Source organism: Armigeres subalbatus, chromosome 2, assembly GCF_024139115.2.
Source record: "Armigeres subalbatus isolate Guangzhou_Male chromosome 2, GZ_Asu_2, whole genome shotgun sequence".
NCBI lineage: Eukaryota > Metazoa > Arthropoda > Insecta > Diptera > Culicidae > Armigeres > Armigeres subalbatus.
Genome location: NC_085140.1, coordinates 151,598,258 through 151,625,743, shown reverse-complemented (window position 1 = coordinate 151,625,743; position 27,486 = coordinate 151,598,258). Strand labels below are relative to the sequence as shown.

The following is a 27,486-nucleotide window of genomic DNA, read 5'->3' as shown; positions in this document are numbered from 1 at the left end:
ATGTGACTAATGCAGCTCTCTTTCATTTTTATTGCTTTGAAATAAAGAAATCGTCTTCACTTTTCAAAACAAATAATTCATAATAATTAGGGGGTAAAAAGTATACATTTTTAATTTTATTAGGAGTAAAATTTATGCATTTTTCACTTCGAGGAAAGGAGTAAAAAGTATGCATCGTTTGACGTATAGGCAATATACTCATAAATGAGTAAACGAAATATACTCCTTTTGGGAGTAGTTCCACTTTTCCATGATTATGCGTACTTTATAGTCCTAAAAGAGTATATTCTGGTTACCGCGAGGAATATTTTTACGGTGAGACATAGGATGCCTTTCAAAAAACTGATACGTTGTGCCACGCATTCCCCGGTTGAGAATAACTGTGTTGCTCCATTCATCTAATTTCATTCAATCTGTCTCTCTGTATGTTCTGTCCGCTCTGCACACGTGCGTTACCTAGCGGCAACTGTGCGAACATGTGAAGACAGCGATTGTCAAAATTTTTCTCACATTCGTAAATAGAAAATTTTTGCATGCACTGTAGCACATTACTTTTACACATAATAAAGAAACATTTAACTTAACTATATTTAAATCCGGAAAAAATTGTGATAATAAACGTAAGTGATGGATTAAGAATCATACCTAACGTTCACAGAATGTAGCATCCCGTGTCAGAGATGACAACACACCTAAATTGTACTTCGTGTGACTAGCGTGTGATAATTTCTAAAGTCATCTGTCGTTCCATGTGCACTGCCCCACATCCTCGGCCCTAATGTTGTACCACATTTCCGAACATTTTTTTACAGGAAAATGGCCCGGGGACACCAGAAAATCCAGTCGCAACAAAAGGCACAAGAAAAGGCCGCCAAAATGAAAAAGCAGCAGGGCCACGGACTTAGCGATCAAATGAAAGCCGCCCAGAAAGCACTTGTCTTCTCCTGCGCCGTGTGTAAGGTAAAATCCCCCACTTTACTTTTTTTTCTATTGCACTCTCCTAATGTAATAGGTTGTAGCTATATCGAGCATAGGCCGAAGAGAGTGGGAGATGTGTCCTCAAAACTTCTGCCACTCACATTGTGGTTCAATTAACTAAGTGTAACGTGAACCGAAGGAATGTTGATTTGGGCTTGTTTTGCGAGAAAGGTAGCGTTGGATTGATCGATTGCAGTGAGAATAGTAGTGTATGCTTAAACTTGTCGATTCACGTGAAAACATCCAAAATTCACCCACCTTATGTCACGCTACTCGTAGAATAAGCTCAACTATCTTTAGTTTTGTTTTGGAAAAGGGTTGATACGGAGATCCTAAATTATATTCCGCGCTAAATCCGCGCCGACTAAAATCAAATCCGCGCCATTTCCGTGCGACATGAAATCTATTTCTCGTGACCCAAAACTGACTTTTCAAATTTACGTGAAATATCAATTTTGGTTACCACAATTAATTGAACATAATCTCAATTATTTAAATTTGTATCAAAAAACAAATAATAAAAAAAATCTGCTGAAATTTCTCCGGGAATTTTGTAGAATAATTAACGCAAACTCCAGCAAATATTAGCCCAGAATTTGTGCCGGAAGTCCTTCTTTAATCCTTGTGACAAGTTTGTCTAGGAGTTCATGCAGGAAATTCCGCCAATATACATTTTTAACAATCATTTTTTCGTAATTCTCCTGAAGAATTCTGTTAATTTCTGTGTCGTTTTTTACTAGAATTTCAACTAAAATCTCCAAGGATATCTGCAAATATTCCTGCAGAAATTCATCATTCGTGCATACATTCTTTCCGGAAATTTCTACGGTGAGTACTCTGGGAATTTTCGCGAAAATTATCCTGGAATTTTTTGCAGAAATCTAACTGCTCTTGGAACTTCTGCAGAAGTCGTTACAAAATTGTCTAGGAAATTTTTCTGAGAACATCTGTGGAAATTCCTCCGGATATTCTTGCAACAGTTCCCCTGGGAATTTAAGCGGAGATTCATTTGGGAATATTGTCATAAATTCAAGAAAACTCGTTAAAAAAAAATCTATGGAACATTTTCAAAGATTGGAAGGAGTCTTACATTGGAATTTCTAGAGAAATTTACAAAGGCCTTTTACGGAAGGATCCCTGGAGGAATATCCAAATGTAGTTTATTCTAGGGAGAATTTTATAAATGTAATGTAGTGGGGGGAATTTTATAAATTATTACTGGAGAAATTTTAGAAGAAGTTTCTGGAGGCATTTTCAAATGTATTTCAGGAAAATTTTCAAAAAACAAACTGAATAGATTTCGGACAAGAATTTCTGGACGAATTTCTGAAGGAATTATTGAAAGAATTTTGTAAGGAATTATTGAAGAAATCCTCGAAAGAATTTCTAATGGAATTTCCAAACAAATTCCTAATGGAATTTCCAAACAAATTCCTAATGGAATTTTCATATTTTTTTTAGATTTCAACGAGAATTCCTTCTAGCACATCTGAAGGAATCCTTCCGGGAATTCTACCAGGAATATCTCAAGGTTAAAAATTCGAACAGCAGTAGAATAAAACCCTGTTTTGAATCTGGAATTTAAAAAAAAAATATCAGGATTTTAGTCGATACATAATCATAATTCTTCAGTTGCTTCAAAAATTTCTTTAGTAATCTCTGGTGATATTTCGTGAATTTATTCAAAAGCTCGTTCGGAAAATCATCCCCCAGGAATAAATCCGTTTAGTTACCCAGAAATTCTTACAGGTATACCTTCGAATATTCCTTCAGAAATTCCATCTTGAGTTTCTTCTCTCCCCTGAAGGAATTTCTTCAAAAATCCTTCGGAAATAAATCTAGAAATAACTTCAAAAACTTCTTGAGAAATTCTTTCCAAAATTTCTTTAAAAATTTGTCTAGGAATTATCCTCCAGAATTTCCGTTAGGAATTCCTGGGCTCTATCTGGGCTTTGCGGACGACATCGACCTTATTGGAATCGATCGCAGAGCAGTAGTGGCTTTTATCCCACTGAAGAGGGAGACGGCAAGGATAGGCTTAACCAAAATATGGGTCATTCCATACCAAGTGACCGAACCACTTGTAATCGACTTTCACCGATTTTAATCAAATTTCGTGGATTTGTTTATCGATTATATATAAAAATCCAAATTTATTTGATGATTGGATAACCCCTCGGCAAATGGGAGCACCCCCCGTTTTTGACAATTTGTAAAAACCATATTTTTGAACAACTCATATCTCGGCCAGTTTTTAAGCTACAAATAACTTCTTTTTATGCATTTTGAAGAGAATTCTTCAAACTTTTTGAGAAAAATATCGATTTTGAGTAGAAGTGTTACCAACTCTATTGTTTTTGCGTTTTAAGTATAAAATCGTATTTTTCTGCCAATGAATATATTTTTATTTGGAAAATAACACCAGCATTGTGTTCTCCAGAAAATTTTGTATAAGAAACACTCGAAACCCCAAGGTACTATGAGCCGTTCTCGAGTTATGGAGTTCTGAATATTATAAGATTCATATATTATTTATTATTTATTCAGACTAAAGAGCCCCGCACATAGGATACGTTTGCGTTGCGTTTGACACATTTCCCATGGGAAAACTGTCAAACGCAACGCAAACGTATGCTATGTGCGGGGCTCTTAAGGCCGAAGTGGCCTGTGCGGTATATAAGAGTCTTCTCCATTCGGCTCGGTCCATGGCTACACGTCGCCAACCACGCAGTCTACGGAGGGTCCGCAAGTCATCTTCCACCTGATCGATCCACCTTGCCCGCTGCGCACCTCGCCTTCTTGTGCCCGTCGGATCGTTGTCGAGAACCATTTTCCAGGGTGGCCACCGAACCGGGAAAAACGGGAAAAGCGGGAAAAAGACGGGAAATTGAAGTCACCGGGAAAAAAAGCGGGAAAAACCGGGAATTCAGAACATTAACCGGGAAAAAAATAATTCTTGACAACTTACATTTACATAACTTATTCAATCGCATTCTAACTGAGTTATTTGATTTTAGTATATAATGGGTAAAAAATTAGTAGTTGTTTTTTTCTAGATCCAATTGTCTTTTGATTATTTTGATTCCAATTTCGAGTAAGCAGCTTTTTGACTGATGTGTGATATTTTGCACGTAAAAGAAAAAAGGAAATTATTTCAAATCAGATCATGCGTACATTTGTTGTACGATATCCTCAGTTATGGGGATGAGAGATATCCTATAGTATAGGACCTATACTATTTGTGATCAATGAATTATTGGCAGTGGCTGATTTGCTACTCGCCGCTTCCACTTCCAGGCGCTATTGTATATGCGCAAATAGCCAGCGAAAGTTAGCCGCTAGAAATTTGTATGGCGAAAGACATCTAACGCGGGTTTTCTCAAAATTAGGAACTTTTCATGAAAAAAATATTTGGTACCGGTTATGTAGGGAGGTGTCCGCTACTACGCCTACCAAATATTTTTTCGATGGAGGTGCTTAATTTTGAGAAATCGAACCTTAGATGCCTTTCGCCATACTGATTCCAGAAAGTTAACTCCTAGTGTGCCGCTGTAATTACGCTCAAAGCAGGCGATTCATTAAACAAAAACTTGGGCAAAAATATGAGTAATTTTTTGGCACTTGGTGTGATTTGGTATATTTGGCCCTCCTTAGCCGTGTGGTAAGTCGCGCGGCTACAAAGCAAGACCATGCTGAGGGTGGCTGGGTTCGATTCCCGGTGCCGGTCTAGGCAATTTTCGGATTGGAAATCGTCTCGACTTCCCTGGGCATAAAAGTATCATCGTGTTAGCCTCATGATATACGTATGCAAAAATGGTAACCTGGCTTAGAAACCTCGCAGTTAATAACTGTGGAAGTGCTTAATGAACACTAAGCTGCGAGGCGGCTCTGTCCCAGTGTGGGGACGTAATGCCAATAAGAGGAGAGGAGTGATTTGGTAGAACCCCGGCCATATATAATAAATATTATTTTATAAGGAAGGTATAAAAGCATAGAATCTAATAACGAAATATTCATTCTTTCGAATCTAATGTCCAAGCTTGCCTTTGTACTTGTGTTATTTGTATGTATTTTCTAATTGCACGCAATTCGAAAAAAATGAAGATTGTAAAAATATATATTTTAACACATGTTCAAGAGTTGTTTGGAATTATATTTGAAAATTCTACAAATAATTGAAAATGGTAATTTTTTAATACTTCGTGAATATATCTGTAATATTCTGAAGAGTAAAATATCCTTAGTTTAGTATTTTTCCACAACTAACCTAATATTATAGAAGGTTATGCTGGTGAAAAAGATATTTCAAGACAGTTTTCTAATATTTTACACGGGGAATAATTAATAGGTTCCAAAGCTTAGAACATTTCAATATACTAATATTGATATAGATTGATACTAATATTAAAAAGATGTCGACTATACTATAACTATAACTTTATTACTTTCTGTGAACTTTATGCTCTAAGAAGGAAGAACCCTAATAGACTGGCATGCAATTTCCATTGGCACTGTTAGAAACTAACAAAAGTTGTGCATCCAAGAAAAACAATACGAATGTTTTGCAAAGTTGCAAGTTCTAAGAAAAAAATTAAATCTTTGTAATTAGGTGCCAATATAGAATTACAATTCGATATTGATTAAATGCCGGTTAACACTAACTACATGGTAACGAAGCGCACAATTTCAGTATGCCTTTTTATAAAAAGGTTCGTTACAAAAAATAAAATATCTAGTTAAAGTATAAAAACTCTTAACATGATTTTTTTTAAGTTAAATCAAAACCGGGAAAATTTGACAAAAATTACCGGGAAAAGCGGGAAAAAACCGGGAATTTGAAAATCGAATCTCAGTGGCCACCCTGATTTTCACCGGGTTACTGTCCGACATTCTGGCTACGTGCCCGGCCCATCGCAGTCGTCCGATTTTCGCGGTGTGAACGATGGATGGTTCTCCCAACAGCTGATGCAATTCGTGGTTCATTCGCCTCCTCCACGTACCGTCCGCCATCTGCACCCCACCATAGATGGTACGCAGCACTTTCCTTTCGAAAACTCCAAGTGCGCGTTGGTCCTCCACGAGCATCGTCCAGGTCTCGTGTCCGTAGAGGACTACCGGTCTAATTAGCGTTTTGTAGATTGTCAGTTTGGTACGGCGGCGAACTCTATTCGATCGGAACGTCTTGCGGAGTCCAAAGTACGTACGATTTCCAGCCACTATGCGTCTCCGAATTTCTCTGCTGGTGTCATTTTCGGCAGTCACCAGTGAGCCCAAGTACACAAATTCTTCTACCACCTCGATTTCGTCACCACCGATGCAAACTCGCGGTAGGTGGCTCACATTGTCTTCTCTTGAACCTCTTCCTATCATGTACTTCGTCTTCGACGTGTTGATGACTAGTCCGATCCGCTTAGCTTCCCTCTTCAGTCTGATGTAGGCTTCCTCCATCTTCTCAAAGTTACGTGCCATAATATCTATGTCGTCGGCGAAACCAAATAGCTGGACGGACTTATTGAAAATTGTACCACTCGTGTTAATCCCTGCTCTTCGTATTACCCCTTCCAAAGCGATGTTGAATAGCAAACACGAGAGACCATCACCTTGCCGTAACCCTCTGCGGGTTTCGAAGGGACTCGAGAATGCCCCTGAAACTCGAACTACGCACATCACCCGATCCATCGTCGCTTTGTTTATCCATCGTCGTGTCAGTTTATCCGGAAAACCGTGTTCGTGCATTAGCTGCCATAGCTGGTCCCGATCGATTGTATCATATGCGGCTTTGAAGTCGATGAATAGATGATGTGTGGGTACGTTGTATTTGCGGCATTTCTGCAGTACTTGGCGAATGGCGAACACCTGGTCCGTGGTGGAGCGTTCGCCCATAAAACCCGCCTGGTACTGCCCCACGAACTCCCTTGCAGTTGGTACTAGTCGACGGCATAAAATTTGGGAGAGTACCTTGTAGGCGGCGTTCAGCAATGTGATTGCGCGGTAGTTGCTACAATCCAGCTTATCGCCCTTTTTGTAGATGGGACACACGACACCTTCCATCCACTCCTGCGGCAAAACTTCCTCCTCCCAAATCAGATATGATATGATTCATATGGAACTTATCAATCACATAAGATTGTGTTATGCATACCGAACCTTTACCTTTTATCGAATTGCCAAGAATGCGAAGATATTGTTTTCTTCAAATAAATTGTAAAACATGTAACTTGAGCCTTTGAATAGAAAATAATGTACTTGGCAACGTAGTCACTTTGGAAGGAATAGCTTTTCTGTATTGTTGTAGAGCGTACTAATAACTATTACTCACATAGATACTATATTATTTCACCTGCTATGAAAGATTTTTTTAATTTTATAAAACATTTATTAATTTCGAAAACTCTCGGCTCATATGCCGTTGAGCGTTACGGAGCCCAAATCTTTATACTATTTTATTCTTACAAAATAACGTTAGATTAAGTGAACCGAAAGACTCGTGTTTCAATCTGGATTAGGGAATACAGTATCACAGTAGGGAAGGAGGAAACGAATAATACTAAATTTATGACGATAAGGAAAAATTGATGAAGTTCTTGTTTCATTACTGTTACGGGACATAGAAATGAAACAAGAATTTCATCACCGTGAAACAAATATTTTCTAAAAAACAACAAAGGAAAGACATACGAGAGGCAATTACGACAAAAGAAACGATATGGTTAACAAAAAAAATCCTGATTAATTTACCTAGCGGTAATGGTGCCTTTCTCGTGCATTATGGAAATAGCATTTTGACCATAATTTTCGAGCCCATAATCCCAACCAGTAAAATTTTAATAGGAAACAATGGGACAGGATTTCCCGTAAAATGCAACATTGTGCGAACAAATCGGTTAAGGAATGGGTTAAAGGAAATAGTGGATGAGACTTTTTCACGCACACACACATACATACACATACACGCACAGACATCACCCCAATTCGTTGAGCTGAGTCGATTGGTATACAACACTATGGGTCTCCCGTCTTCTATAAAATATTGTTTTGGAGCGAACATAAAGCCTTTCAGAAACACTTAGTGTACGAGAGAAGTAAAAATAAATTAGCTCATAAGGAAGTAGACTTTCACTATGTTATTATGGAAAAATAATGTATGAAAAGGCAAATCATTATGTAAATGGTACTTGTACGTACAGAAGGAGAGGGTTAGTGATTTGTGACTATTTGTTACAGGGGACTGAAGAGTAGGCTTTTACGCCTACCCACCATTCATTCAATATGACGTACATTTTGCCTTTCTCGTATACTAAGTATACGGTAAAGGCTATATGATCGCTCCAAAAACAAACTTTTTATAGAAGGCCCGGAGACCCATAGTGTTATATACCAATCGACTCAGTTCGACGAATCGAGGTGATGTCTGTGTGTGTGTGTATGTGTGTGTGTATGTGTGTGTGTGTGTGTGCGCAAAACTACTCAAAAAATGTCACTCATTTTTCGTGCACTTATCCTCAACCGATTTGCTCGCAACAAATTGCATTCGACGCAGAATCCTGTCCCATTGTTTCCTATTTGAAATTGGCCAGATCGAACTATGGGATCAGAAGTTATGGCCAAAATACAAATTCATACGAAAAAATCGCGTAAAAAATGTCACTCATTTTTCGGACACTTATCCTCAACCGATTTGCTTGCAACAAGTTGCATTTGACGCAGAATCCTGTCCCATTGTTTCCTATTTGAAATTGGTCAGATCGGACTATGGGATCAGAAGTTATGGCCAAAATACAAATTCATATGAAAAAATCGTGTAAAAAATGTCACTCATTTTTCGGACACTTATCCTCAACCGATTTGCTTGCAACAAATTGCATTTGACGCAGAATTCTGTCTCATTGTTTCCTATTTGAAATTGGTCATATCGGACTATGGGATCAGAAGTTATGGCCAAAATACAAATTCATACGAAAAAATCGCGTAAAAAATGTCACTCATTTTTCGGACACTTATCCTCAACCGATTTGCTCGCAACAAGTTGCATTTGACGCAGAATCCTGTCCTATTGTTTCCTATTTGAAATTGGTCAGATCGGACTATGGGATCAGAAGTTATGGCCAAAATACAAATTCATATGAAAAAATCGCGTAAAAAATGTCACTCATTTTTCGGACACTTATCTTCAACCGATTTGTTTGCAACAAGTTGCATTTGACGCAGAATCCTGTCCCATTATTTCCTATTTGAAATTGGTCAGATCGGACTATGGGATCAAAAGTTATGGCCAAAATACAAATTCTTACGAAAAAATCGCGTAAAAAATGTCACTCATTTTTCAGGAACTTATTCTCAGCCGATTTGCTCGCAACAAGTTGCATTCGATGCAGAATCATGTCCTATTGTTTTCTATTTGAAATTGGCCAGATCGAACTATGGGATCAGAAGTTATGGCCAAAATACAAATTCATACGAAAAAATCGCGTAAAAAATGTCACTCATTTTTCGGACACTTATCCTCAACCGATTTGCTCGCAACAAGTTGCATTTGACGCAGAATCCTGCCCCATTGTTTCCTATTTGAAATTGGTCAGATCGGACTATGGGATCAGAAGTTATGGCCAAAATACAAATTCATATGAAAAAATCGCGTAAAAAATGTCACTCATTTTTCGGACACTTATCCTCAACCGATTTGCTTGCAACAAGTTGCATTTGACGCAGAATTCTGTCTCATTGTTTCCTATTTGAAATTGGTCATATCGGACTATGAGATCAGAAGTTATGGCCAAAATACAAATCCATTCGAAAAAATCGCGTAAAAAATGTCACTCATTTTTCGGACACTTATCCTCAACCGATTTGCTCGCAACAAGTTGCATTTGACGCAGAATCCTGTCCCATTGTTTCCTATTTGAAATTGGTCAGATCGGACTATGGGATTAGAAGTTATGGCCAAAATACAAATTCATACGAAAAAATCGCGTAAAAAATGTCACTCATTTTTAGAGCACTTATCCTCAACCGATTTGCTCGCATCAAGCTGCATTTGATGCAGAATCCTACCCCATTATTTCCTATTTGAAATTGGCCAGATCGGACTATGGGATCGAAAGTTATGGCCAAAATACAAATTCATACGAAAAAATCGCGTAAAAATGTCACTCATTTTTCGGGCACTTATCCTCAACCGATTTGCTCACAACAAGTTGCATTCGACGTAGAATCCTGTCCCGTTGTTTTCTATTGAAAATTGGCCGTATCGGACTATGGGATCGAAAATTATACCATTTTTGCCTTTCTCGTATACTAAGTATACGGTAAAGGCTATATGATCGCTCCAAAAACAAACTTTTTATAGAAGGCCCGGAGACCCATAGTGTTGTATACCAATCGACTCAGTTCGACGAATTGAGGTGATGTCTGTGTGTGTGTGTGTGTGTGTGTGTGTGTGTGTGTGTGTGTGTGTGTGTGTGTGTGTGTGTGTGTGTGTGTGTGTGTGTGTGTGTGTGTGTGTGTGTGTGTGTGTGTGTGTGTGTGCAAAACTACTCAAAAAATGTCACTCATTTTTCGGGCACTTATCCTCAACCGATTTGCTCGCAACAAATTGCATTCGACGCAGAATCCTGTCTCATTGTTTCCTATTTGAAATTGGCAAGATCGGACTATGGGATCAGAAGTTATGGCCAAAATACAAATTCATACAAAAAAATCGCGTAAAAATGTCACTCATTTTTCGGGCACTTATCCTCAACCGATTTGCTCGCAACAAGTTGCATTCGACGCAGAATCCTGTTCCATTGTTTCTTATTTGATATTGGCCAGATTGGACCATGGGATCGAGAGTTATGGCCAAAATACAAATTCATACAAACAAATCGCGTAAAAAATGTCACTCATTTTTCGGGCACTTATCCTTAACCGATTTGCTCGCAACAAGTTGCATTCGACGCAGAATTCTGTCCCATTGTTTCCTATTTGAAATTGGCTAGATCGGACTATGGGATCAGAAGTTATGGCCAAAATACAAATTCATACAAAAAAATCGCGTAAAAAATGTCACTCATTTTTCGGGCACTTATCCTCAACCGATTTGCTCGCAACAAGTTGCATTCGACGCAGAATTCTGTCCCATTGTTTCCTATTTGAAATTGGCCAGATCGGACTATGGGATCGAGAGTTATGGCCAAAATACAAATTCATACAAAAAAATCGCGTAAAAAATGTCACTCATTTTTCGGGCACGTATCCTTAACCGATTTGCTTGCAACAAGTTGCATTCGACGCAGAATCCTGTCCCATTGTTTCCTATTTGAAATTGGCTAGATCGGACTATGGGATCAGGAGTTATGGCCAAAATACAAATTCATGCAAAAAAATCGCGTAAAAAATGTCACTCATTTTTCGGGCACTTATCCTCAACCGATTTGCTCGCAACAAGTTGCATTCGACGCAGAATCCTGTCCCGTTGTTTCCTATTGAAAATTGGCCATATCGGACTATGGGATCGAAAATTATACCATTTTGCCTTTCTCGTATACTAAGTATACGGTAAAGGCTATATGATCGCTCCAAAAACAAACTTTTTATAGAAGGCCCGGAGACCCATAGTGTTGTATACCAATCGACTCAGTTCGACGAATTGAGGTGATGTCTGTGTGTGTGTGTGTGTGTGTGTGTGTGTGTGTGTGTGTGTGTGTGTGTGTGTGTGTGTGTGTGTGTGTGTGTGTGTGTGTGTGTGTGTGTGTGTGTGTGTGTGTGTGTGTGTGTGTGTGTGTGTGTGTGTGTGTGTGTGTGTGTGTGTGTCTTTTTTTTTTATAGGGGGATGAAGGCAAATCTGCTTACAGACACCTGAAATTATCACTCAGGGAGTGGGGTTGGCGCGGAAGATAGAATGCCAGCCCGCCGAACCCACTAAACCCACCCAAGCAACAGAAGGTTACTTGAGTTACCCTCTCTTCTAATGCCCTGGTCCCCCAGGACTTACTAGATGTCAATACTTCGGAGAGGGCTGTGCTCATGCACTTCACTTGTCCAGCCTCTAGCAAGCATTGCTAGTTCGCTGCATTCTCCTCATCATTACTGATGCAAGTATGACTGCGTATCTCCACTACGATACGTTTTGCATTTGGCGCTCGTACAATTGCTCTCACTTCTTAATTACGACACGATTACATCGATCATTGGGCGTACCGATTGAGTGCCGAGGTCGGTCCAGTGATTCCGGTTGAAGGATGGCTTCCGGTTCACTGGCGCCCCGACGACTCCGAACCGGTCGTTTTCCCACGATCGGCTACTATTCATCTCGCATCTTCGCTCACTATCCAGTGCTCTCTGGTCTTCACGCCATTTTCGCTGCAACGACAGCATGATCTGCGTTACTGCTCTGTTCACCATGTTCCACGTATTTTCATTTTCGCACATTTCCTGAACGATGTTGTCGGGATTTATGCTTCGAGTGCTGACCGTTGAGATCCAACTCCGTTCTGCCCTGAATCGTGGACAGTCGAATATCACGTGCTCCGGTGTTTCTTCACAGTTCGGACAGGCCGGACAAAGTGGAGACTCTGCGTGTCCGAATCTATGCAAATACTTCCTGAAGCATCCATGGCCTGACAGGAACTGCGTCAGAAAGAAGTTGACTTCTCCGTGTTTTCTGTGCTCCCACGACTGCAGGTTCGGAATGAGCCGATAGGTCCACCTTCCTTTCGAACTACTGTCCCAATCCTGCTGCCACTTTCGCATCGAATCGACTCTCGCAATCTTGCGTGCTCCCATCGTTCCACGTAGTCCATAGCAGACACAATCTTCCTCCAATAAGATTTTGATGGGAATCATGCCTACTATGACGCAGACCGCATCCATCGAAATGGTCCGGTACGCACTTGCCACCCGCATAGCCATTAACCTGTATGTGCTGTTGAGCCGTGTCAGGTTCCTTTTCGTGATTCCTCCTGCCGCCCAGACGGGAGCACCGTATCTGAGTACAGAAGTAGAAACGCTGGCTAGGAGTCTCCTCTTTCTGCTACTAATTGCAGAGCTATTCGCCATTACTCTGGTTAATGCTGTGGTGGCTTTTGCTGCCTTATCGCAAGCGTAATCGACGTGGCTGTTGTAGTTGAGCTGGTCATCGATCATCACCCCCAGATGCTTCACTTCTCGCTTCGACTCGATGGTGACCTCCCCGACCGTGATTGTAGTCTGCTGAACTGCTTTTCGATTGCTGATTATCATCACTTCGGTTTTATGGCTAGCTAATGCCAGCTTTTTCCGCACATCCAATTCTTCACTATTCCTGTGGCCTCCATAGCACGTACTTCCACCTCATCTACTGTTTCTCCGATTACCAGGAGTACCACGTCGTCCGCAAACCCAACTATCTTCACGCCTCTTGGTAGTCTAAGCTGCAATAACTCGTCGTACATAGCATTCCACAACGTCGGTCCCAGGATAGAACCTTGTGGAACACCAGCAGTTATTCGTACTCTCTTTAGTCCCTCATGTGTTTCGTAAACTAGTGTCCGATTCTCGAAATAGCTCTTTAGAATTCTGCAAAGGTATCCCGGAACTCTCATCCTGTGTAGAGAGTTAGCTATTGCTTCCCAACTCGCACTGTTGAACGCATTTTTCACGTCTAAGGTAACCACCGCGCAGTAGCGGTTACCTCTTCTCTTTTGCTTCTTGGCTGCTTCAGCTGCTTCTACGACTTCCCGGATAGCGTCAACTGTGGATCTGCTCTTTCGGAACCCAAACTGCTTGCACGATAATCCGTTGTCGCCTTCTGTGTAGATAGTTAATCTGTTGAGGATGACCTTCTCCAGGAGTTTTCCGACCGTGTCTAGCAGACAAATAGGTCTGTAGGACGATGGGTCTCCGGGTGGCTTACCCGGCTTCGGCAGCAATACTTCCAGCAATCGGGAAAGTTTCCTTCATCGATGCACTTCTGCAACGTGCTACGGAACATATCCGGGTTCGCCTGGATCGCTGCTTTCAAGACCAGGTTGGGGATACCATCTAGTCCAGGAGCTTTGTTTGCTTTTAGGCTTTTCGCAGCAGTGATGAGTTCCTGATTCGTAAGCAGGGGTTCATTCGTACTGGTGTTATTTTCGCCATACGGTGTGGGTGGCCAGACCGTTGGCTCGTGGCGTGGAAACAGCCCTTCGATAATTGTCCTAAGCTTTTCTGGGCACCTCTCTGGCGGTATCGATGGACCTCTAATCTTTGCCATAGCGACCCTGTATGCATCCCCCCATGGGTTAGCATCTGCGTTACGACAGAGCTCTTGCATGCAGGCTGCCTTGCTGAGCCTAATTTCCTTTTTGAAAGCAGCTCTTGCTGCACTGAACACAGGTCTACGCTCTTCCCTTTCGACATTGTTGCGGGCTCTCTGCATTCTCCTCCTTGCTCTAAGACAGTTGCGACGGAGTTCGGCGATCGTTCCATTCCACCAGTAGACTGGACGGCGAACATGTCGTGGCTGTACTTTTCTCGGCATAGTTGCATCGCAGGCTCGAGTCAATGCTGCAACCAGCTCGTCTGGACTCAGGTTTACCAGGTTGCGCTCGAATCTAATTGCCTCTGCTAGCACCTCCTTGTTAAAGGTTTCTGTCTTCCACCTAAGCTCTTTGGTACCACACTCACGTGCTTGTATCGCTACTTTCTCTCCGACGCAGTATCGGACCGCCTGATGATCGCTATGTGTATAGCCTTCGCAGACTCTCCAGTTTATGTTCCTCGTTAATGCAGGACTGCAAAAGGTAACATCAATTATGGACTCTGTGCCATCTCTCCGGTAGGTACTCGTCGATCCTTCGTTAACCAGATCTACATTTAGCCTAGCAAGTGCTTCCAGCAGACTCCAACCTCTTTGGTTAGTGAGACGGCTGCCCCACTCTAACGCCCAGGCATTAAAGTCACCAGCGATGACGACTGGCCTCCTGTCGGTAAGCTCCGCTACTAACGTATCCAGCATCTGATTAAACTGATCACTTGTCCAACGTGGAGGTGCGTAGCAGCTACATATATGAACTCCGTTAACTTTGGCGATAACGAAGCCTTCAGCTGCACGGTACACGATGTCTTGGAAAGGATATCTCCCTACTGTACATATTGCGGCGGTTCCAGCGTCATCTGCTACCCAATTCCGTCTCCTGATGGAATACGGTATGGATCCGAAATGATCGCAATGTCGCACCTCGATTCTCTTGCGGATTGCCACAGCAGTTGCTGTGCGGTATCACAGTGGTTGAGATTAATTTGTACTACCTCCACTGTGATTTACCAGACATCGCCTGTTTATACGCTGGACATTTCTGACCGCCAGTAACGTGGTCTCTACATCCATCATTCCTACAGATTAGGCATTTTGGTGGCTTTTTGCAGCTTTGCGCTTTGTGGCCATCCTCTCCACACCTTCTACAAAGTTTCGATCTATCTGGACCTTTGCAATTTCGTGCCAGATGGCCAAATGTGTGTGTGTGTGTGTGTGTGTGTGTGTATGTGTGTGTGTGTGTGTGTGCGCAAAACTACTCAAAAAATGTCACTCATTTTTCGGGCACTTATCCTCAACCGATTTGCTCGCAACAAATTGCATTCGACGCAGAATCCTGTCCCATTGTTTCCTATTTGAAATTGGCAAGATCGGACTATGGGATCAGAAGTTATGGCCAAAATACAAATTCATACAAAAAAATCGCGTAAAAATGTCACTCATTTTTCGGGCACTTATCCTCAACCGATTTGCTCGCAACAAGTTGCATTCGACGCAGAATCCTGTTCCATTGTTTCTTATTTGATATTGGCCAGATTGGACCATGGGATCGAGAGTTATGGCCAAAATACAAATTCATACAAACAAATCGCGTAAAAAATGTCACTCATTTTTCGGGCACTTATCCTTAACCGATTTGCTCGCAACAAGTTGCATTCGACGCAGAATTCTGTCCCATTGTTTCCTATTTGAAATTGGCTAGATCGGACTATGGGATCAGAAGTTATGGCCAAAATACAAATTCATACAAAAAAATCGCGTAAAAAATGTCACTCATTTTTCGGGCACTTATCGGACTATGGGATCGAGAGTTATGGCCAAAATACAAATTCATACAAAAAAATCGCGTAAAAAATGTCACTCATTTTTCGGGCACGTATCCTTAACCGATTTGCTTGCAACAAGTTGCATTCGACGCAGAATCCTGTCCCATTGTTTCCTATTTGAAATTGGCTAGATCGGACTATGGGATCAGGAGTTATGGCCAAAATACAAATTCATGCAAAAAAATCGCGTAAAAAATGTCACTCATTTTTCGGGCACTTATCCTCAACCGATTTGCTCGCAACAAGTTGCATTCGACGCAGAATCCTGTCCCGTTGTTTCCTATTGAAAATTGGCCATATCGGACTATGGGATCGAAAATTATACCATTTTTTATGGAAAATCGCTAAAAAAAAACTCATCCATTTTTCAGGCACTTTTCCTCAACCGATTTACTCGCATTAAATTACAATCGACGCGGAGTGTCTCATATTTTCTTATTAAAAATTGGCCAGATCGGACTATGGGCTTAGATGTTATGGTCAAATTACTATTTATTGCGAAAAAGAGTTCAAAAAAGTCTAGCTCACTTTTTTAGCACTTAGACTTCATATATTCCCCAAGCAACACAAGTTTAACAAATCTGGTTGCAGTAACCGTATTGTGATTGAATCCGGTCATATATAAGTTACTGTGATTGATGTGCAATATGTGTGCTTCTCAGGTCGCTCGCAACAGATTGCATTTGACGCAGAATCTTGTCCCATTGTTTCCTATAGAAACTTGGCCGGATCGTACAATTGGGTCAAAAGTTATGGCGAAAATACTAATTTTAAAACTACTAAATAAAATGCCATTTTTTGTTCTTATGCTCATCCGATTTGTTTGCAACAAATTGCGTTTGGCGAGAATTTTTTTTATGCATATAAACAAATATGAAAAAAAACACTCGGCATCGTTTAAAACGGAAGCATTTTTTCTCGCGTGTGACATTTTGTCTTGTTCAAGTTTTGAAAATTGTTGGTGTACAAATATTAACTTCCGCGGGTAAGAATGGTCGACTTAACCCAACTTAACCTACACCCCCGAGGGAGACCATACGGCCCTGAAGGCGTCCGTTAGCCGATCGTGTTTACTTCGGATCAATGAGATAGATCGTAATAGCTGACAATAGTGCTCAAGTGAAAATGGTAGCAGCTCACTGGTCGGTGGGAAACTGGTAACCAGTGCCGCCGGCATCGCTGGAGATCTTTCAGGATTACCACCTCTCGGAAGCGAAGAGCTGCCAAGTCTTTAAATTGTGGGTACAGTAGTCAGCCTGAGAAAATTATTTTGAGCTTTTCAGTGGAATATTTTCACTTGTCATAAGACGATTTTGTACGGTCCCATTTGGTTCCAACACTTGATTGTGCCTTGACAGATGCGTGTTTCGACTTCAGCGGTGGGGTCGTCTTCGGCGTCTCGAAGTCGAGTCTAGTGAGACACTGAAGACGGCTTTACTGTTAGGGTCGAGGTACGTATCTGTCGGGGTACAGTTGAGTGGTGGAATTGAGTGGGATTGTGCAGACTCGTCTTATGACAAGTGAAGTTTTTATTGTTAATTCATTACCTTATTATAATTAATATTTTCAGAATATTTATTGATTTTATTATTCTTATCATATTCTTTACATTTGTTTCATTCCTATTTTTTTAACACATAATGTCCATCACCTCTAATATAGTCATTTCAATTTTATTAAATTTCTTTCAAGTGTATATGAATTAAACTCTTTGAGCTCAAATAGCAAATTATTTGGAATATTTTCATCATATGGCAGTGTATTCAACAGTATTTTCATAAAATAAACTGTATATTGTGTACAACAGCTAAAGGGTTATTTTTTACCAACGGAAATATCCAAACTCATTGTCTCCGTATTGGTTATCATATATTACATACATCGTAACGTTTTATTCAATTATTTTACTTTTTATAATCGTTTTACTCCTTCTAAACATGTTTATAATATTCGTAATACTTATTACGAGACTCCCTATGAATAAATATTCTGTTGTTATAGGAATACATTTAATTTGTGATTATTAAATTACATTTATGAAATCGAATCCTACCATACAAAATAACTTGTTTTCGGGTTTCCGTTTTGACTAATGGAGGTTCGACTACTTTGTCGGGCCGGTTGACACCAATAAAAATATTCAATGATTACGATACCAGAGCCACCATTTTTCAGAACCTACTTTTTTTTCTAGTGATCCCATAGTAGAATTACCTTTTTTCAGAACCAGGTGAACAAAATGTTCGATCAGATGACAGCAAGCTTCGGTATCAATCGGTTGTGCTTCATTCATTGTTTTCAATAATTTACTACGTTCATCAAATTTCTTGCAATTATACTCAATAAATGTTTATATTTCATCATATAATATTATATCATGTTATATTATATATCATGATATTAATTTCATTAATCTAAACAACCTGGATCGAACCAAAATCAAATTCATCTTCTTCGGATTGGTATTTCTGAACCATTTCTCTCAAGGTCGACTAATGCTTAACAAAGCAAACCCTGCCGTACAAAACATGTAAAGTAAATAATATATGGTATGGGTTCTTTGACACTGTAGCAAAGGGTTTGTAGTATGTAGTAAACGTAGTATGATTCACCTGTGATTTTTAGCTCGTAATTTATTGATATTTTTTTAATGTATTAATCTATTACAGATTAAATGTCTTCTGTTATAGCCTATTCAGAGCACGATTTTACTCACATGATGAAGAGTAGCTTGATATCAAGGATTGCTCATCGTATTTTCATTTCATATGAAATTTATCACTGTAAATGCCTCGTAAATGCTTGTAATATGAATATGCCATTATTGAGTTGAAAAACATTTGTGATCAATAAGAATCACTACATGAAAACTTTTGTTGCATTTCATCAGTGCTCAATAAAACTTAGCAAAACTCCGACCATATTACCTCGATTTAATTGATCATTTCTAACTTTCAAATACATTTCTGACATAAAAAAGACAGGAAGAAAACAAACAAATAAAAACAAATAATGTAATAATGTTTCATCATATACATATTTATTTTGCTTCATCAAATGATTTGTAACATTCATATTTTTTTTTCATGACATATATTTTATTGTGAAATCAAATATATTGCCAACAATCAAACTCATTCGAATGGCTATATGATATTTTGTTCGCAAATCTATTGAGAACATTATATTGTAAATATGTATTATCATTATTTTATACTCATTACATTGGTTATTATCATGCATATATTTCATTTTAGTTATAATACATATGCTATATTATTTTTATGCCATCAGGGATATTTTTTTCAGATCAGGCCCAAGGTCCAGGGATAACGGTATTCATCAGCCGAAACACCACCTTATTTCCTCTACAATATTACTGATTTGACTGTAAATATATGAAATGGGACTGGGAGGGTGCATCAGGGCATCAATGAAGTTACAATTGGACAATGAAGTGGTAGCCAATCGGAGTCAAGGAAGGAAAGTATCAGTCGTTCGCGTCTATTACTTTAATCTCCAACAGTTGTTAACCAGTTGACGCGCCCTTCTTCAAACAAACCATCCCGTGGAAAGCTTAACAAGAATTGCAAATTTCATTATTATTTTTGTTGGATCATTTTGCTTGATTCTTATTTTCCCGTGGGTTTAGTGTCTCTGCTTACAGGTCCACCACCCCCATTTTTGGCCTTTCATACAGCAATATGTTGAATTCAAAATTATATTGAAATTTGACCTTACTGTTAAGTGGAACCGCATGCAGAGCAAGACTCCAGCCAGGATGGTGGCTAACTACATACATACATACATACATAAACAAATATGAAAAATAAGACCAATCCACATATTTCTTCCAAATTTTTCCAAACCTTTTGAACGAACGAGAAAGGCACCATCACCGCTAGGTGGATTAATCTGGGTTTTTATGGAAAAATCGCTAAAAAAAAAATGTCATTAATTTTTCAGGCACTTTTCTTCAACCGATTTGCTCGCATTAAATTGCATTCGATGCGACGAAATTTTGTTATGCCTATGAACAAATATGAAAAATAAGGCCAATCCACATATTGGTGTTATTTTAGATTATTTCAAACCTTTTGAACGAACGAGAAAGGCACCATCACCGCTAGGTGGATTAATCTGGGTTTTTTTGTATTAATTTCGTTTAATTCATGATAACAAAACTTCGGAAGTATCGACGAGCTATTTTTCGACATAAATAAGCCATACAAACACAAAAGACTTAATGTACCTCAACTAATTGCAAGTTTTCGCCAGGAGAAGTTAATCGCCGATAATTAGCACTAACTGCGTACGAACCAATCACCCAAAATGAGCACTGAATTCGGGTATACTACCCAGAAACTGGGTACCAAAAACAGAAGTACCAAAAACGATGTTGGGTAGAGTGCCATTGTATCGCGGATGACAGGCGTTTCACCCTCCTGATTTGTGAGGGTAAGGGTAAGAGGGTTGAAAATGGCGAAAAACGTTGGATGCAATTTTTAAACGTATTTTGTAGCTATATAAAAGGGAGAAGAAGACCTTAATGTCAATACTAGTCCACTAGAGCAGATTTATCCACGAAAAGTTTTTATCTTACTACTACTTTATCAAACCCACACTTCACAGCACGCAAATGTGATTTGACGATAGCCATGAGTTCTCTCTCACTCACCATGTAATCAAAAATTGTCAATTGTGTGTGTATATTATCAAAGTATGCAAATAGTAGACCAATAACAAACATCATAAAAATGGTCTTCTTTGAGATAATGATTTTATTTGCTGTATTTTGAAAATAAATGGATAATATTTGCTGTTTGACGGCCAATATACTTTCGCTATATTTTTTGCATTTTTTACTCCTAGAGAATTCAGATTTTCGTAAACCATGTGACATATTGTTTTAATTTTTAATAGTTAACCCTAAGGATGCCGAAAATCTTTGAAGAAGAAAGAGCCTTGCAGGAACGACGACCAAAATTGTTTATTCTACCAGAACTGCCAAACTACGTGTACCAATAATTCAACTGAGTGTTATTTCAAAAATTTCAAACTTTTAGTGCTGAGGAACAAATTGTAGTCATTCAGATTAATTTTTAATGGAAAATTCTGGAAAAAAAATGGTTTTTCCGTCTAACAAGGACAGTGGGATCAAAGCCCACAGGAGGGGCAATTACTTGGGCGATTACCCTCCAATACCTTTTCCGAACTAAATCTATCACTTACTATGTCTGAAATTCAATTATGCATATGTGCAACATATGCATAATTGAAATTCAGACATAGTAAGGACAGTTGATCAGATAGTGCTGGCAGAAACATTGATTTCTTGCATATGATTCCAACAATCAATCTGCAAAGCGTTGTAATATTTTCAGCAATGCTTATTCTTCAGAAAACTCTTTCAGCATCTCTCAGTATTGAGTCAGATGATTGAATTAACGATAAAATAAAGCCGCTAGGAGCAAAAATGCTAAAAAATACATTTTTCCATACTAATCTCCATATAAATTTCTAACACAATGATGTAAATGGGGAAGCAGACAATCGAGCTGTGTATGTGTGTTATGTATGTGTCAATGCGTATATGTGTGTATGTTCGGAAATCAGTAAAAAAATCTACAATGTTCACAGTGAAAAAAGGACTTTTCATTTTTAAAATCCTGTATCTCAAAATCGGAACATAGTACCTCGGGGTTTTAAGCGTTCCCAATGTAAAAATGGTCAAGGAACACGCTGGTGAGGTTATTTCCTGAATAAAAATATACTCTTTGGGTAAAAAATGCATTTTTCACACAAAAACTTAAAAATTGTTCGTTTGGCAACACTGCACATCAAACAAATATTTTTTTATAAATTCCTTGAAAAATCTTCTTTCGAATGGTTACCTTAGATTCATTATAGACCTCACAGTTCCAGAGATATTAACAAATCAAAATGATGGGTTTCATACATTTGTCCGAAAAGGGGGATGGTCGTTTTAATCGTGGGGAGGTCCAATCACTTCGTAATTTTGGATTTTGAGGTATAACCGATACATAAACAATTGGTCAAAATTTCATTTAATTCTAAGAAAGTCGATTGCACGTTTGCATTTTTTCTCGGTCACTTCATATGGAATGACCCATACGTAAATAGTTATATTATAACAGCAGATCAAGATTACATGAAAAACCATTCGAAATCTACAAAATTTCAGCTAAAACAAAAATCGCACCGTTTACTCGCATAATCGGCAACACATTTGGTTTTTAAGCCGTTTGCTCAAAGCTGCTAGGGTAAAACGACCTATTATGGAGGGGTTAAGCACCGTGTCAAATTAAAATTCATTACAAAAATTCTTCAAAAATTACCTGTTGGTCGATTTCCACATTGAAGTAGTTGAATAGGATGCTCGTTAACTATAGTTTCGTAAATATTACGTCAATTGTGCTGAACTTATGTTGTTTTGTTTTTATCACAATAAAATCAAACTACCGCAACAATAGGACGCAGTCGTTGCGATATTTGTTGAAGGTCAGTCCAGTCCTATTGTTGCGGTATTGCATGTAATTCTTATGGAGAGCGATACCGCGACAATAGGACCTTAGCACTACCGTAATAATAGGCTCAAAGGATTCAAATTTTAACGAAAAATGTTGATTTTTCATCATTTTGAACGGAATTTTGTCAAACAAAAGCTGTTCTAGTTGTTAATCCGGAGAGTTTTAGCGTACCCACAATTGTTTTTAATGGTATTATATCCAGAATGGACTATTTTAACACTACCGCAACATTAGGGCATACCACAACGATAGGACGTTTTACCCTAACACCATCGGATTTGTTTAGATTTGTTAGCCAGAGTAGTTCTGCTATGCGATATATCGATAACCTAGTAAGAATATACATTTGAGAATAACTTGAAGCTAGTTTTTCTAAATAAACAATATAAAGTGAACGGCCTAAAAACCAAAGCAAACATTACGCATGGTAGTTGAGGGCGCCAACAAAGGACTTAAAAACCACTATGGTGCAAATTATTCATGAGACGTTCACTCAAAATAGCAATTAATGTGTTTCTAAAGAGATATCAAGTACGGAGTTTTAACTAGCATGAAGAATAATTTACAAAGCAATCGTTTATGCCAGAAAATCGAAAATCATGGTTTTGGTTTATAAGCCGTAATCATATGTTACGCGAGATTTGTTTTATTGATTTTAAAATTTAAGTAAAGTATTATTAGCGTGCGTGTTTTATGCGACTTTTTTTATTATACCAGAAAGCTGCAGAAACGTTATATGGCGTTATGCGTCGTAACTTGCATGCAATCAAAGCTTGCGTTGCAATTTTTGTACTAAAGTCGTGTACAAAATCGAATAAAAGAGCTTGCATGGGTTGATACTTCAATTCATTTTATGGCATACTATAACTTAATAAGGCAAAGACAAAGGTGTTGTTTGAACGAGATGGCGCCACAACATTTAAAGTAAAATAAATTTCCTTGTATGGACAAATCATCCGTTCTCATTAACTACGCATCGCATCAATATGAAACCTAGGTCAAAAAGCAACAAATAATTTTTAGATTTTTTGTTCCCACGACTTATTTTACAGTTCTAAACAATAAAAGAGATTTCATTGTATCTCCATACTAAATTCTAGCTGTATACTTTCAATTTCTTCAAGACTGTTCTCCACCTCGTGTGTGTGGAAGGAACATTGAAAGCTTACGATATCGAACAGCAGATGTCACTAGTGTATATGCAATATTACGTTGATACAAACACACAGCAACACCACCTGTCGCCTGATAATGGAAATATTGCAATTATACCATCAGGTGTAGTGGCTGTTGTTAAAATATTTAGGAAGGGCCTCAAGCGGAATTTTTGCTAGAATGCAACTGACGATCTCCTATTACTATGTTTCATAACAATAAGGCAAAGACAAAGGTGCTGTTTGAACGAGATGGCGCCACAGCATTTAAAGTAAAATAAATTTCCTTGTATGGACAAATCATCCGTTCTCATTAACTACGCATCGCATCAATATGAAACCTAGGTAAAAAAGCAACAAATAATTTTTAGATTTTTTGTTCCCACGACTTGTTTTACAGTTCTAAACAATAAAAGAGATTTCATTGTACCTCCATACTAAATTCTAGCTGTATACTTTCAATTTTTTCAAGACTGTTCTCCACCTCTCCTGTTGTTAAAATATTTAGGAAGGGCCTCAAGCGGAATTTTTGCTAGAATGCAACTGACGATCTCCTATTTCTTCAAGACTGTTTTCCACCTCGTGTGTGTGGAAGGAACATTGAAAGCTTACGATATCGAACAGCAGATGTCACTAGTGTATATGCAATATTACATTGATACAAACACACAGCAACACCACCTGTCGCCTGATAATGGAAATATTGCAATAAGGCAAAGACAAAGGTGTTGTTTGAACGAGATGGCGCCACAACATTTAAAGTAAAATGAATTTCCTTGTATGGACAAATCATCCGTTCTCATTAACTACGCATCGCATCAATATGAAACCTAGGTCAAAAAGCAACAAATAATTTTTAGATTTTTTGTTCCCACGACTAGTTTTACAGTTCTAAACAATAAAAGAGATTTCCTTGTACCTCCATACTAAATTCTAGCTGTATACTTTCAATTTCTTCAAGACTGTTCTCCACCTCGTGTGTGTGGAAGGAACATTGAAAGCTTACGATATCGAACAGCAGATGTCACTAGTGTATATGCAATATTACATTGATACAAACACACAGCAACACCACCTGTCGCCTGATAATGGAAATATTGCAATTATACCGTCAGGTGTAGTGGCTGTTGTTAAAATATTTAGGAAGGGCCTCAAGCGGAATTTTTGTTAGAACGCAACTGACGATCTCCTATTATACTAGCTGTTGGTAAACTCTCGCGTGATTTTTGAAAACGTCGTAAGTCCAAAAGAGAGGCTCTCTTTGTTTACTTTCTCTTTCGATTATTACGAAGCCATACTAACATTTACATTGGAATTTTTAACAGAGATCTGAAGGTAATAGGAGATCGTCAGTTGCGTTCTAGCAAAAAATCCGCTTGAGGCCCTCCCTAAATATTTTAACAACAGCCACTACACCTGACGGTTTAATTGCAATATTTCCATTATCAGGCGACAGGTGGTGTTGCTGTGTGTTTGTATCAATGTAATATTGCATATACCCTAGTGACATCTGCTGTTCGATATCATAAGCTTTCAATGTTCCTTCCACACACACGAGGTGGAGAACAGTCTTGAAGAAATTGAAAGTATACAGCTAGAATTTAGTATGGAGGTACAATGAAATCTCTTCTATTGCTTAGAACTGTAAAACAAGTCGTGGGAACAAAAAATCTAAAAATTATTTGTTGCTTTTTGACCTAGGTTTCATATTGATGCGATGCGTAGTTAATGAGAACGAATGATTTGTCCATACAAGGAAATTCATTTTACTTTAAATGTTGTGGCGCCATCTCGTTCAAACAGCACCTTTGTCTTTGCCTTATTGCTTTGTCTAGCGTGTTGAGGTGAAAACATTGCAATAAATGCAAAACTAGCCTAGATATTAGTGAAAGAGAGCGTAATGAAAGAGAGTCTCTCATTTGGACATACGACGTTTTCAAAAATCACGCGAGAACTATTTAGGAAGGGCCTCAAGCGGAATTTTTGCTAGAATGCAACTGACGATCTCCTATTAAAAAAAAATATATTATTTAGATTTTTTTGGAATGCTCAATCGTTATGAAATTCAATAGTGATCAACTAGGGTTTGTACCCCGTCGAATGCAACTTGTTGCGAGAAAATCGGTTACGAATTACTATATGAAAAAGTGGCTAATGTTTTTCGGTTTTCGTGTGCACACACACACATCCACACATACACATGGACAGACAGACATTTTTCAGTTTGACGAGCTGAGTCGATTGGTAAATAACATGATGGATCTCCGAGACTTCTATAAAAAGTTCGATTTTGAAGTGAAATGATAACCTTCCGGTACAACTTTGTTGTACGAGAAAGGCAAAAAGGCGGACCGGAGAGCTTTCGGGGTTTTCGAGCAAAACGAGCTGCGTACAATACTCGGAGGAAAACTAGAAAATGGTGTGTGGCGCAGACGCATGAATCATGACCTGTTTCAAGTATACAAAGAAAAAATATTGTGAATCATATAAAATACGGCAGACTTCAGTGGGCTGGTCACTTGGGGCGAATGTCGGAAGAAAGAATAGCGAAAACAATATTCAAAAAAGAACCAGATAGTGGCCAGCGACTTCGTGGAAGGCCACGAACACGCTGGCTGCACGCGGTGGAATCGGACCTGGGGACCTTGAATGTTCGGGGAAACTGGAGGAACATCGCCCAAGACCGACGATTATGGAGCTCTACAATACGCCAGGCATAGGTGTATCGACGCTGTAGCTAACCAGGTATCCAGGTATCAGATAGGTAACGGCGATGGGAAGGATTATTAGTCCGACTCTCGTTGCTATCAGATACCGAGTTTACCTCTGCATCTCCACAATTGTTCTGGAATAGGATGTAGTGTTAGCTACAAAGGATATTTTATCAGAATTTACATCGGTAAGCAATGCCGTCTATGGGATGGGATATAATTCTTCTCCAGGTTCCTCCCATCGAACCAGCATGCTGAACTAAAACACAATCAAACGCACTAATTTATTTATTTACCTGTCGAACAAAGCAAAACTAATTATTTCGGATAATCTCGTGATCGTTCTGCGTTTCTGAAACTTTTTCCATTCCATTTCATTCCGATGCACTTGTTTGAAGTATGATAAATAGGTAAATATCCTAAATACCTAAAAACAAACCGCGTAAAAAGCGACCCAGTGTAAAGAAAAATAGACGTTGGTGCTGGAAACGCAAATGATTACTGTGATGTTAACGGACTACCTAAAAACCATCATTTTTTTTGTCATTTCAGTCGCAAATGCCGGATCCCAAAACCTACAAACAGCACTTCGAGAACAAACATCCCAAATCGGAACTGCCAGCTGATCTGAAGGACATATAACGCAACGGTCGCTGCCGTGTCGTCAGAGCGCAAGGAAACTAACAGCCAACATGCTAATCATTCTTGTTCATTTACACAATTCCTAATTTACACGATTCTATGCGGAGCCGAAACTGCGAAAAATTTCTCGGCATAAATTAGGACAACGTTTTCTCAGCGTACATATACAGTGAACGGGAAAAATTGTTTTTCAAAGGTGATTGACGATGGATATTAGCGAAGCATAAATTATCAATACAGTGTTGACCCGATTTTGTCACTCCCCGATTTTGTCTACCCCCGATTTTGTCTACCCCCGATTTTATCACGTTTTCGACCCGATTTTATCACGTCCCGATTTTGTCACGTTTTCGACCCGATTTTGTCACC

General features: G+C 39.0%; 1 protein-coding gene across 1 annotated transcript; it reads left to right on the top strand.

The window, feature by feature from the left end:
• The first annotated feature begins 467 nt into the window (after positions 1–467).
• LOC134211029 (zinc finger protein 706-like) lies at positions 468–27,384 on the top strand. Its single transcript, XM_062687558.1, has 3 exons — positions 468–620; positions 813–960; positions 27,028–27,384. Exons 2-3 carry the CDS (start codon positions 817–819, stop codon positions 27,115–27,117), a joined length of 234 nt encoding a protein of 77 aa, XP_062543542.1. The 5' UTR covers positions 468–620; positions 813–816; the 3' UTR covers positions 27,118–27,384.
• The last annotated feature ends 102 nt before the right edge of the window (positions 27,385–27,486 follow it).